The sequence below is a fragment of the Botryllus schlosseri genome, chromosome 2, assembly GCF_051294905.1.
Source record: "Botryllus schlosseri isolate E-star chromosome 2, Bs_hap1, whole genome shotgun sequence".
NCBI lineage: Eukaryota > Metazoa > Chordata > Ascidiacea > Stolidobranchia > Styelidae > Botryllus > Botryllus schlosseri.
In genome coordinates this window covers 40,179,254-40,193,061 of record NC_137237.1, presented here as the reverse complement: position 1 = coordinate 40,193,061, position 13,808 = coordinate 40,179,254, and the positions used below count along the sequence as shown (strand labels likewise).

Here is a 13,808-nt window from a genome sequence, read left to right as displayed (position 1 = left end):
AATGACCGCAGAGTTACCGGTAAAATATCGGTTCGTTAAGGACCGACTTATCCAGCCTACCAATTTTTGTAAAAAACTATCTGCTACAGCTGGAATTCTTGCCATGCCAGACATAGAAATTCTCTCCCTAGATTGGCCTTGGAAACCATATATTTCTCATTATTTCGTCTCAAAATTAAGTCCGAAATTGCTTGAAAATAAGACTTTTTTTAAATAAATGTCACTTTGAAAACTTTGAGACTTGTAAAATCTAAAACAACTATAGAAATAATGCAAGCTCCCCCCTGTATTCTTCAACAGGCTATACATAGGTCTATATATTTATCTGCTTACGATGGCTAATTATGACCCCACCGAGGGCCGGGGGGATCGCAAAGACGTTTGGAAACTCAATCTTCCTCCAGATTTGAGAAAAGGAAGCGATTCGTTCTTCTCCGAAAATCCAGAGCTGCTATGCGGGACTTCAAGTCATTTCTATGCAGAACCAAAGATGGGCGAGGTAAGTTGCAATGTTGTCAAGTCAATACCATGTGAGTCTTTTCAGATTAGCCTATTTTTTTTCTTGTGGTATCAGATTCAGTTCATTGATAATTTCATTGTTTCAAAACACCACAAGACTGCGATACGGTACAATCACTATAACAATGAAAGGATGCAAGGAGTTAAATGAAACAACTTGAAATAGTCTTTTAATGGTTGCTTAGACCAGTGCTCTCAAACTGTTTGGCTGTCAGTAGAGATTATGCACGCAAAAATTTGGCTCAATTCCAACCACTAGAAGCGAAGTTACTGCTGTAGAAAAATTTGGATTTGAATAAAATAGCATTTATGGTGCCCAACTCTTCAATTAACACTGTGCTGCATTTGAAAATTAATTTTCGAAGGTGAAAAATGTTTTTGAGTCAATATTTTGCGCTGAACTCAACAATGCAACCAGTTTTTTCTCAATCAGGTCAATTTTTTTCTCTGCGGCATATTCAATTATGCTAGCCTTTGGTCGTTATTCTACACAAAGAAACTAATTTCTGTGGTAGCTTAATTGGTCATGCATGTTGTCAATTTTTGCAAGACGATATTTTTGTCTGAATTCAAGATTTTGCATTCACAGCCATTTTAAATACCGTACTAGCCTACTAAAATATAATAACAAAGTTGAAATGAAGGCGCTTACAAGTTACAACCAACCAAGAAATTATAATTTTGTTCAATGGCGCTCAACCTAATAAAAGAAGGTAGGCTAGAAGTTAATATGTAACATATATTCCAACGATAAATACAATAACAATATAAGATACAAATGATTTATGCTGACTATAAATGTCGCTTCAAAGATTCTCTTTCGTGTTTGGCGTCATGTGGGGATCACTCTTTAAGCACCAACGGTTATCTACAAACATGTTTCCTGTATCCTTAATACTCTTCTTCCCTCTGGCGAAGGTCTTGGGGGAATCTCTCTCCTTGTTGTTCGCTGTAATCACCGCAGTTGACGGCAAAGTAACCCTAATGAGAAGTCAGAAAGTGCATTTTCACAGACATCAGGGCTCAAAGGGATTGAAAGCTTTCAAGCAGCTCTTGACCTGTGCTTCGTAATCAAGACTTCTATGCTTTCCATGCAATTTTGAAGAACTGTCAATATTTTAGTAACCTCAAAATTAACGCAGCACAGTGTTATTTATTATGAAATCGTGGAATTAAAATTTTTTTTACTGCAATAACTTCGCTTCTAGTGGTTGGAATTGAGCCAAAATTTGGTGTGCATCATCTCTACTGACGGCCTAACTATTTTATTGGGTCGTCCGAAAAATTTCGAATTTTTTCTATTTATTTGTTAATGACAAATTAAAAACTTTCTACTGCAGGAATTTCGCTTTTACTGGTTGGAATTGAGCCAAAGTTGGCGTGCAACGTTTTTTTTAACCAACCTAACAGTTTTATCATGGAAGCCAGCGAAATCTGAAGGAGAAGTTTTTTTTTTTGTACAGCCCTAATGTATGCTAATCTTTACTGGGGCTATTTTATTATGCCTGAAGAGCTACCTGATAACTACAAAAAACTGTCTCATTAACCCAATATCCGCTGCCCGAAAACTAGAACTAAGACTACTCAATCATCAGACCCAGAAATAGAACTACTCAAAAAGCAGTAGTTACTTCATAGTTCACCGTCATCTAACTCGAACTATTGGGTTCTCAAGGTCCGCCACGAGAATTAGAACTAGCCTACTGACTTTTGAAAATGCGCTACTAGAACCACAACTCATTTTTCAAAATGCACAACTAGAACTGCTGATACGGGCAGTATGGTTGTTAAAACCAGCTTCCCAGAAAGCTATCCTACCTAACGACTAAAACATCAAATACCGTAGTCACTTCTGTGGACCCGGTTTAAAAACCCTGACATATTTAAACTGCTTCACGTGTACCTCTTTCTTGCAGGTCGATTTTGACCTGACAATGGAGACACCGGCCCTAGTCTGCGGTGATTTCATTTTCACTCACGAAGACCCAGAGATCAACTTCGGCCGGACGTCGCTCTCATTGCAAGACCCGGTCATTTTCAACCGACCCGAAAAGTTTTCGATCAAATCGCCTACTCCCGCCATTATAAATGACGCCGGTCACGTTCTATTCTTCAAAACAGAACCGCGAATTTCTACCGGTTCTGACACTCTCCTTTTCGAAGATTCAACCCCCAAGTTTTCGGAAAAGGCCGAATCGCGTGAATTCACAAACAACTATCCGAGAATGATCGACTCGGCCGAAACGGAATTGAGGCACAACGAGCCTCGGATGGTTTTGAAAACCGAAGCTATTCTGGATAAGAGGGAACCGTTGATGGCTGTAGGAGAGAATGTAACCGAGCTCGAAAAAAACGAATGTCTCATTGTGACAGGTGAATCGAGTTTAGAGATTGCCGTGCCTATAATGAGCGAGAATTTCGACGAAGTCGTGCTACAGGAGAACAACCCGTTAATCAACTGCGGAGAATCGTCTTTACTTGAAAGCATTCCGATGATTAACGTCGGAAAATCCATTCTGGAATGGAATCGCGCCCTCTTAAAGGCCGGAACACTCTCCCTAAAACACAACGTTCCGATTCTGGCAAAACTGAGACAGACGTTAGCTCATAATTTGCCCAAAATGGGGTCCACTTCCGATGAACTGCAACTTAATCTTCCAAAGTTCTCTACGGGAATGTCGTCCGAATTGCAGCACAACGAACCTGACGTCAATTATGGCGAAATGATTTTGGAGCATAATCAGCCAGTTTTGATTGAGTAACATTTTCAAGGCCGATCACCAAAGCTGGGCAAAATCGAGCACCTGAGTGCTTCCATTCGGAAATCGAGTATCACCGATTATCACACCACAACCACAACAGTATGATGTGGAGAGTTCAAGGTGATTTGGTATTTTTTCGAGCAAGCCTATTTCATTGCACTTTGTGATGATGCTGTGGGTTGATCGCTACTTCACAGATGTATCATGACCACTAATGCGTGTAGCTTCGTAAACTGCATGTTTCGTATGATGCGATGTAAGCAATCTAGGTTTATAGATATCATCAAAACTCTGTGGCAAGGAACATGTAATTTGAGTACTCCAAAAAATCATCTTTCACTTCTATACTTGAATCATTAGAATGAATCCGCAATTCAAATGCGAACACTCGCATCACTGTATCCTGTCCGCAAGTCATATCATGGTGCTTGGTGTATCTATTTTGTCAATGTCGCCAACTATTCTACTTGAGTAGTATCAATGTCAGGATCTACCACGAAATACTTCATTCTACTACTTCTAACTTGTCAATGTCGCTAAATATACCCGAGTAGCATCGATATCAACAACTATGTCGATCCTACCTGGATCTATTTCACTGTTCTACTTCAGACCCAATGTGGGTTACTATCTCGTTTCCTTCACAAACTATATCATTGTTTTACTTGAGTAGCGTCAATGTCATCATTTATCTCAACTAGGACTGAGAAAAATGATATGCCCGACTGAATCGAGTATAAAGTTTGGAGTCGAGCATTTGACTTGAGTATCACTCATGAATAGGGCTGGGCACAATGATTCGAGTACTCGAATCTGAATCGAGTATTAATTTTAATGATTCGAGTCGAGTAGTAAAAGACTATTTTTTCGAGTAGTGAAATTATACGCTGAATGTTAATTTATGAACGAAAATTATAGTTCCAATACTATTTTTACTGTGGAAGCCTCGAAACCGTGATTAACCGTATTGCAGCATACGAAACATACAGTACAAACCTACGAACGTTATGGAAATAACGCATTTCCGAAGTCATTATCATCCCACAACATTGTCACAAAGTGCAATGAAATCGGTATGGTCGAAAAAATACCAAAGTGTCCTTTATGTGACCTAAAAGAGGCAATATATTCTTTGTGGCGGTATAAAGGGTACATGTTTGAAATCTGACATACTAGAATATGTTATTACGTCATAATGAGTGAGACTCGAATACTCGACTCGACTCGAAGCATATTACGTGATTCAGAATCGAATCACTCGGGTACTCGATTTTGCCCAGCCCTACTCATGAATCATGATGACGTCATAACAGTATGGATGGTGCGGAAAGTTCAATTATGAACATTTTATACGACTACAAATACGATAATGCCAATTCTACATCGCATTAAAGATGATTTGGTATTTTCGACCAAACAAATTCCATTGCACTCTGTGTGACATTGATGAAATTGATACAGCCATGGTGCTGATGGCCACGACGTTTTTAAATTCAAACCGCACTTCGTAGAGGCTGGTTTTCTTGTGTGGCTCTTATGAGATATTAATTACCTAATTTATGGTCTTTGTAGCATGAGATTCTCTGAAGATTGTCACTAGAGAGTCATTACAACCTTGAATTGGTGTAGATTGATGAAGATTCAACCGGCGGCCGGTTTCATGCGAAGTACTGACAAAGCCAAAAAACAACGACAAACATTTATTGTTGATATACAATGTTCTTTCCAATTCTCTACTAGTTGCTGACGATTACCCCTGACGAGTGTCAGCCGAAAATATTCGGGTTCATTTCAATATCAATATACTATTTAATTGTACAAACATTTATATATCCCATTGTGATATGTTGCTACTCAAGTCAAAGTAGAAGTAATGCCGGAATTTCTACTCGAGTAGAAGTAGTAGTGCTGGTTCACAAGTAAGCAAGTAGGCAGGCAATCTACACCTACTTTTGCCTGTAAAACTGGAAACTGTCAAGTAGAAGTAGAAGTACCGTAAACCAGGGTAACTTTGGACAATTTTCAACAATTCCGCTTTGTATCATGGAAATGCTAGGGTGAAGGGGACGCAAGTTTTGTGTTTTTCAGGAGTCATGGAGCAAAGATTAGAATTAACTAATCCAAAATCTTCATGGTCACAAATCAGTACCTTATTTTTGTAAATTATCCGTGTCCAAAGTTACCCCGGCATGTGGGGTAACTTTGGGCAATGTTGTCTTTTGTATGCCTTTACACTCTATTGTTTATGAAACCTTGTAAATGAGGCTTATTTGGTAAGTGTTGATGAGAGCAGTGGCTAAAACTGAAACAAAATAGGAAATGTCTGGCCTATTGCATGATTTTTACCTAATCCCCACCAAAAAAAAATAGGTAGTTTATGAAGGCTAATGCCCCCTTCTTCATCCCTTATCTCAATTTTCCCTCATGCCTTCACCAATTGGGACTTATAAATAAGACATTGTGATAAGGGGTGTCCCACTGGCAGTGACAGCAATCGACACCAAACATTAAGCATGTTTCCGTGATTTATTGCCTATTTCAAATATACTACTGTTCTTTAAAAGATACATTTTGCCTTTGCTATGTCCTCTGACGGATATATTTGCCGTAATTTACGATATCCCATATTCAGCAGGCACATCTTTATGAGTATGTGATAAGTTTTTGAAGTAGCTGACACCCGATTACAATCTCTCGGCTTATTGTGCCTACCCATTTTTCATATTTTGGCAAACTCTTAATTTATTAACCTTCTCGTTCCATTTTAAAAAGCCATCAGGCCGGTCATAAGGAATATAGTTGACGATACACTTTGACACAGATGAAGCAGCCACTTTCCAGAGCTCTAAATATCACATTTACAACTGTCCAAAGTTACCCCGTTCTGATAAAATTTGACGGGGTAACTTTGGACATCACATTTTCTTGTATTGATCTAAGGGTGAGCCTACTGAGATTTTTGCCATGGATTAAGACTACTTGAAGGTATCTGCTGCCAAGTTTTGAATCTATGAAACACATGTTATCTATGTTTGGTTGTAAGAAGTTTAATGGCCATCAATCTTGATGAAATTGACCCCTGCCATTAATTTATCAATGCTGGGGCAAGTTTATCTGGTAGTGAAATGAATCCACCTTTTATTGAGACTACTTGTGGTACTGTTGCCTCGTGAAAAAGATTTGGACATCCAGCGGCCACCCTTTTCCATCAATAACCATGTAAATCTTTTACTGCTTAGTGTCCAAAGTTACCGTTAAGTCCAAAGTCACCCTGGTTTACGGTACTTCGTTATTGACCACCTCTGTGAGCAAGTATGTACATTAAGGCTGTTCAAAAATAACTTTTTTTCCCGGGTTCAAGCCATTCACTGATTGAATTGTCAGGTTACCCAAAAAAACGCTGCATACCAAATTTGATTCAAGTCTAAAAATTATACGACTCCACAGATCTAATTTAAATTTTTAATTTAATAGGAAAAATTTTGAACAAAATTTTTCTGTCGACCCCACGAAATTGTTGAGCTGTCCTCAAAATCGATACGAAACAAATTTGAGTCAATTTCAACGAATAGAAGCGGAATTATTTGAGTTTTTCGTTAATAATCCAACGATCAAGGATAATCTGAGAATTATCAACGAAAAACTGGAATAAGTCCGCTCGTTTGAATTGACTCAAATTTGTTTTACATCGTCTTTGAAGACAGCTCAACAATTTCGTGGGGTCGACAGAAAAATTTTTCCTGATTGGATCTGCCGAGTCGTATATTTGTTAGCATTGAATCAAATTTGGTGTGCAGCGTTTTTTTAAGTAACCTGACAATTTAATCAGTGAATGGCTGAAATCCGGGAGAAAACTTATTTTTGAACAGCCCTAATGTGCATATCCAAGAGCTGGCTAATGTAGGCACCATTGTAAAAGTAACATGATGAATATATGCTCAATAACAAGTAGCAATTTCTACGACATGTCAAAACTACTCGTGGAGTTGCATAGTATTAGCAGGTAATCATAGGTCTCCACTTTCAAAATTGACAGATGTATATTCACACTATGAATAGATGAAATTTTATAATACATATTCAGTTAGCGTGATACTATGGTTGGCGATATAACTGCCTTGTAGTTTTCAAAACTTCAAGTTATTTTGCCTACAAACTGTCGAGTGGAAGTGGTGTCAAAACATATATAAGCACTTGAGTGAGTAGTGCAACAAGGCAGAACTGGAAAAACGTACAAGCACTTCGTTGCTCGGCTGTCTTGACCTACCATAGCAACAACAACCCCATAGATTTGGGATTTGCTCAGATTCAAACTGCAATTCATAAAGGCTGTTATTGTGGAAGCCTTCCATGCGATCCATGATCCACGTATATTTCAGGGTTTTGTGATTTTATTCTGCCCATGCCTCAAACGCTTCTGAAATTTGCTGCGATCCTTATGTAAAAACTTACTGCTCTGCTGTATCTAACATATGCACGATCTATATTTTTGAATGCACTACGGTCTCATTGTGAGATGTACTGATAATATATCGGGGTAACCACTTTTCACCTTTTCTAATTCAATAAAAATCTTTAAAACTGGTGTGAAAGTTTCGCGTTATCTTTGTGACATTTTATGGTGGTCGTCGGCATTTTCTGATTATTCAACTGATTTAAAATGCTTTTAAGACTGGTGCGAACTGCCGATCCAGTTGGTTGGCGGTCACCTGACTCACCTCACTACTGGTTTTTGAGTGGTTATAGTTACAGATTTTGAAAAGTGAGTGGTTCTAGTTCTACTTGCGCATAAAAAATATATTAGTTGTCCAACAAATATAAAACGTGCGTCCTTGTTTGACGTGAATCGTAATACCGATTCTCTGATGTGTAATGTTCTTGCAGCCATCGCTAGCTCAGAGTTACCGCTACTAACAGTGGCATACCGAAGGAGTGGGTTTGAGCTTGAAACGACTTCCCCATCAAATTTGTACCGACTTTCATGTGGAATGCCGATTACGATAAAATAAAGATTAAAAGTTGCTTCAGAATTGAATCCAATTAATTGTAGATTTTTAAAGTCATCAGTTCTAGTTGCGAGATTTTAAAAGTGAGTAGTTATTGAAAAGTAAATAGTCCTAGTGAGTTATGAATGAAAATCCAGTAGCCCACCTTGAACAAGTGTAATGGAAATAGCAGGAGTTAACCAACCAGCGCGGTGACCAGATAGCTGTCCCGCCTTCGAGTTTATTTCTAAATTTCCTTCATTCTAATGGAGACGTCTGCCATGTACCCAGTGTTAACAATGACACTAATCAGCTTTGGTAACCCCACGCACGAAATAGGCGTGTCAGTCAGAAATGATTGAAATTTGAGTAGTCATCACACTGGTACTGCTGATTTGAAATTTTAGAGTTGTAAATTTAACGGTAAATAATTTTGGCAAGCGCAACATGAACATGAATAGTTTGATGCACAAATCGCACATGCTAATAACGGAAAAAGCTGTGATGCACTATGCAATGGAAGATTCTTCACATCACCTTAACTCACTCAAGTATGTAGTTACGGTACTGGTATTGGCACAACAAATCTTTTTCAAAACTCTTGCACATCATAGATCCGGGGCGGATATTAGACCGCTCTTTGCAAGTTAATTGCGCATGATTGGAATTTTTGCAACAAACAACACATTCACATTGCCAAATTTACTACACTCGATGATTTTCGAGTTTACTCGTGTGAAGAACATCGATTTTAGGGTATGACGAGGCTTGAACCATGTGCTATATACAGGGTTGCCATCGACATGGACCCAAAAATAAGGACACTCGAAAAATGAGATTAGCATGAAAAAGCATTTTTGTACATATACATTGTATTTATACGAGCCGTGGCATATCACATTCCATACTTTTCGCCAGAAACAATCTGCTCTAGCAAATCCTTGTTATTAGAAAGTTCTTTATGGATGTCACGACAGCTCAGGTCTAGATTTACCTATACTCAGGGCTGAAACAGCACTTCGTCAGCCCCCCCCCAAAAAAAAACAACAACATATGCCTACGTTGGTCTTGCCCCCCCTCATACGGTGATAAACCAAACTTCTTCACCTCGTTGTAATTAGTGGCGTCAACCAAGATGGAAAAAGGCCGTACACCACCGGTTTTGACAGTATGGAATGCCCAGGTACCCACTGCAGCAGCTGCCTTGTAGTCTGCGGTCGTTGGTGCTGATCGACTTGTGGAAAAATTATTCATCGACTAGCTCAAATTACACTTCTTGTGTTTTGGGCAATAAATGTGAGTTGAAATAGCGGTCTTTCCTATGGCCTCCCTCCAGGTTATTGACACAATTGCAGATATTGCAAAGTGGGAAACACTCGCCCTTCAAGCTTTGTTAGATACTTCAGGATGCTCTCTCATAATCGTCACGAAAAACGTTTTTACGGCTGCTCATTTTAACTAATCAGATTTAGCATCAGTAGCTAAAACTATATGCGCAAGTGCAATATAATTTAGATAAATTGATCAATGATTTATAGCTTTACTACTTTTTAACCAATGTGTCGACTGCACTGCGCCCTTTTTCACTACACAATAAATGCTGCTTTCCCCACAGCTTGAGCTTACTCTGCCGCAGAACAAACCGCAGGAACCTGGCACTGCTGTTTACTGCTAAAATGACGTCCGGTGTGGTAGCTTGGTACAGACGAAATTGCTATACCACCACTCACTGCCCTAGCTATCTCACCACTTAGAAGTCAAATCTTGTGGTGTGTGTGTACGTCACAAGAGTTCCTTTCAGTTATAATATCATAAAATCTCGACGAAAAAGCATAATTTTAGAATATTATGCATCCCAGATACCAGAGGAAAACGATTGAAGTTCAGTAGTGGTTGAAAATAAGACAAAATAAGGACGCAAGTCGAAAATAAGGACATTTCTTAGAAATAAGGACAGTTGAGTTTTCTAAGACGTGGCCCTTCAAAATAAGGACAAATCTTAGAAATAAGGACGGTATGGCAACCCTGGCTATATATATAGACTGTCTGGTGACAGTATTGACGGGCCGAAATCAATTTATAGCATTTGCGGTGGACAGACGATTTTTATTAGGCAGTCAACACTGCATGCTGATTGTGTGCAATATTACAGGAATCCACAACCTTTTTTGCTCTATGGACCGCTCTTCAAAAAACACAATTGTCAACGTTGAAAATTGATTGGACCTATAATACCAGATAAGGTCAGTAAAGCGTTTCCCAGTAAGGCAGTAACAATTAACTGTTTTGGCTGACGAGTTTAACTTCATTTTTCAATTTTTATCTATTGATTCTGGCCACTATGCAAAAGTATACATACTTTTTGCGGACCACAAAATCCTGGCAACCGTAATTGCCAACTATGTCGGGATGACTGCGTGCCAAGGACACCAGACGATTAGGAAATATAGACAGCAAATCGTGATTGATCAAATGTAAAATGCAGCTTCTTCGGTATTGTCAAGATATAGTTGTCTAGGACATCAGGTCACAAGTTGTTGAAAACAAAAGTATAACTGGACTCGACTAAAAACATACAGGTGTTCAAGGAAAAACCTCTGCCATCTCACAGCATGGAAAGCGATGCAGCTCCAAGTCACTTCTAGCAGCTGCCTAACCACAACTATTGGTGCATTACACTGAAAACTGCTTGTGAAATAATGGAGTAGCAAATTTTGAAAACTAAGCATTTTTAATAACATGATCAAAACTCACGAAATCAACAGGTGCAGTCATTTGTATAACGCGTTTAAAGTCGAGAATTGACCCAATTAGTTTGCATCATTTGTCTCAATATCCACCCCCGTATCCTCCAAATCCACGACCCATGCCGGGTGGCGGGCCCATTCCAGGAGGCGGCCCTCTCATACCAGGCGGTCCAAACCCTCCAGGCCCTCTCTGAGGCATCATGGAACCCTGTGCGGGCCCACCAACGCCCTGTACTGGACCCCGTAAGCCAGGCGCCGGACCTCCTGGTCCTGCCATACCTCTGCCCGCAACACGACTTTGACCGGGGCCGTGATCTCCTCCAGCCATTGGGTTGCCCACAAAGCCTTTTTCTTGAGGTGGGGGCCCTTCAACAGACATAGAAACCAAATGTTCGCCGCGTAGCAGTACGAGACCTAGAGTTCGCTTCTCTTCTCTGTCAGTCGAACCTTTCTTGGGTCGGATCCTTCGGAACTCGTCGCAATCCACGAGGATGAGGTTCATGTGCTTATCGAATGCTTTAAACGTGCCGATGAAGGTTCTGCCGTCTTGGAGAATGCATCGCATGCGAAAATTAATGTGGTTGTTGAGCTTCGAGCCTCCCTTGGGCGGCATTTTGGTGTTTTCCGAGTAAACGGCTGAGCAAAATTTCGCGACTATACGCGACTGTGAGCAAGCGACGAATGAAGATCGAACTTTTCGCGACGCATGCGCGCCAATCGATGTTTTTTAAAGCGACGCCGCGCGGCCGCGATACTCAGCTTCTTGTCACCGTTAGGTGCAAAGCTATGAAGTAAGCTCAGTGAGTAAGACACAAAATAATAGTCAGCAGCATTTCCGTCGTCAGTGATCAGACTTTATACAAACTATAGACGATTTCCACTGGCTGCGCAAATGCGCATGGTTTCGAAAGGCTGGCCAGTTGTCGGAGCGGACTGTTGAAGCTTTCTGCTTGGTGGGCGCTTATCGTAACCCCTACACTGTCTCTCCCGCTGTTATTTTTAACATTTATTTCCATTCACTTCCAACATTATATTATTATGACGACCAGCGTATTTTTATCGCCTCGACTGCCAGTTTAGTTATATAGGCCGTGGTGTTTTTCTTATGTCATCTCTAATGGTTGCAGTCAGGGCGTCGGAGCCGGAGCCGGAGCCCCGGAGCCGTGCATTTTTACCGGAGCTGGAGCCGGAGCTCTACATAAAATTCAGCCGGAGCCGGAGCTGGAGCCAGTTATTTGAGGGGTGGCTCCGGCTCCGACCTATTTCATAAGATGCTATTATATGTGCAACAACCATATCTGCTGAGTTCACATAATTCAACAGCAGGCCTTCGCGAAATTAAGAATCTTTTCCTCTTTGGCGCTTCCTTTTCGGACTAACCATGTTCCTGGGGATTTAACAGCAGAGCAGTGGTATGTTCATTGTTCAATGTTCAATTTTCATACATTAGTGCCGAACCTCGGTATGCGAAATATGCCTGTGAATATTGTGGGTATTCGGCATATCCGCAATTTCATCATCAGCATAACCTTGTTGGTATACGGTTCGGAAATAATGGTCACTATGTATTACGGGAAATGAGAGATAGGATAAAAACGTGATTTCGTTGCACATGTCGATATGACGAGCACGAGCCGAGAAATTCCATCTCATCGTTGCTATGAATCGGATGAGCAAACACTCGTTCTTTTGTGATAGTTCTTCAATCGGGACGCGAAATTGGACAGTGTTATTGAGTATGCAATTATGCATGCTAATTGGAATTCATTACTGCGCATCATCGTCATTCACTCCAGTAAGGATGTTCGAGCGTAAATAGGGGATGGCAGAAGAGTAGCCCAAAACACCATGGTATTTTATGTTGGAGACAAATTATTGATTTGATATGCGATCTCCAATTTGTAATCATCTGTTTCGTAAACTTGTAAATGTGCAATGTGTATACTGTATAGTTTAATTCGTTATGGGCAAGGCGCAATGTGCATGGCGCAGTGTTTAATTCGATTGTTCGATTCGTTTTAACGGGAAGATATGATATTCAGATAAACTTGAGCGACACCGGATGGACTGGTAACGAGTGCACCAATGTTGAACGTCAAACCATTGGCCATTTGTACAAATCGAATTTCTATTGATCACGTCGTTATATCCGCCCATATTGCTCTTACTACAGTTCATCATCATCATCATTGGTTTATTAGCAATTTTATCAGTTCAATACACCACAAAATGCGATACAATGAAAAGACAGGAAGATGTCGAAGCGACAAGGAGTAGTCTATGGAATCTGACACCCACCTTGGCCTAGGCGATGTAAAGAGGAGGCATGCACACTGAATGAAAGTAAAGAAGATAGTATAGAAAAAGAATGCGACAAGAAATAGGGCGGCATGTCATGGAAAGCGAGATCGATAGGTCAGTCGTGGTCCGGTAATCTTGAGGATGGACTGTATTTATTTAGTAGTAATTGCTTGTATTTCGACTTGAACGTGGACATGCTCGTCGACTGTCGTATGGCCGGCGGGATACTGTTCCACACATCAGGTCCGGCATATTTGATGGAGCGATGATCTTTTCGGTCGATCATATGATATTTGGACGACGTGGACGCACGTGTGTTGTACTTGTGCGCTTTTGATTCAGAGGTAAAGAAGTCATTGAAATATTCGGGGCAACGACCGCAGTGAAACTGATACATAAACTAGGCGATTTCTAGTTTCCGCATATCTTCTATGTTCAGGACGCCGAATCTCTTCAGCAGCGACTTATTGGATGGGCAGCCAGGCCCCTTTGGG

General features: G+C 40.4%; 2 protein-coding genes across 2 annotated transcripts; one reads left to right on the top strand and one right to left on the bottom strand.

The window, feature by feature from the left end:
• The first annotated feature begins 270 nt into the window (after positions 1–270).
• On the top strand, positions 271–4,057 carry LOC145434653 (uncharacterized). The gene is made up of 2 exons (XM_080311991.1): positions 271–499; positions 2,436–4,057. The coding sequence occupies exons 1-2, from the start codon at positions 335–337 to the stop codon at positions 3,279–3,281; spliced, it is 1,011 nt and encodes a 336-aa protein (XP_080168117.1). The 5' UTR covers positions 271–334; the 3' UTR covers positions 3,282–4,057.
• A 6,921-nt stretch (positions 4,058–10,978) lies between these two features.
• On the bottom strand, positions 10,979–11,717 carry LOC145434654 (small nuclear ribonucleoprotein-associated protein B'-like). Its single transcript, XM_080311992.1, has one exon. The coding sequence runs from the start codon at positions 11,624–11,626 to the stop codon at positions 11,096–11,098; it is 531 nt and encodes a 176-aa protein (XP_080168118.1). The 5' UTR covers positions 11,627–11,717; the 3' UTR covers positions 10,979–11,095.
• Positions 11,718–13,808: the final 2,091 nt, after the last annotated feature.

Coding starts and splice junctions, on each gene's coding strand:
- LOC145434653 (XM_080311991.1), top strand. CDS start 335: ATGGCTAATTATGACCCCACCGAGGGCCGGGGGGATCGCAAAGACGTT. Junction 500..2,435: donor CAGAACCAAAGATGGGCGAG/GTAAGTTGCAAT, acceptor TCTTTCTTGCAG/GTCGATTTTGACCTGACAAT.
- LOC145434654 (XM_080311992.1), bottom strand. CDS start 11,626: ATGCCGCCCAAGGGAGGCTCGAAGCTCAACAACCACATTAATTTTCGC.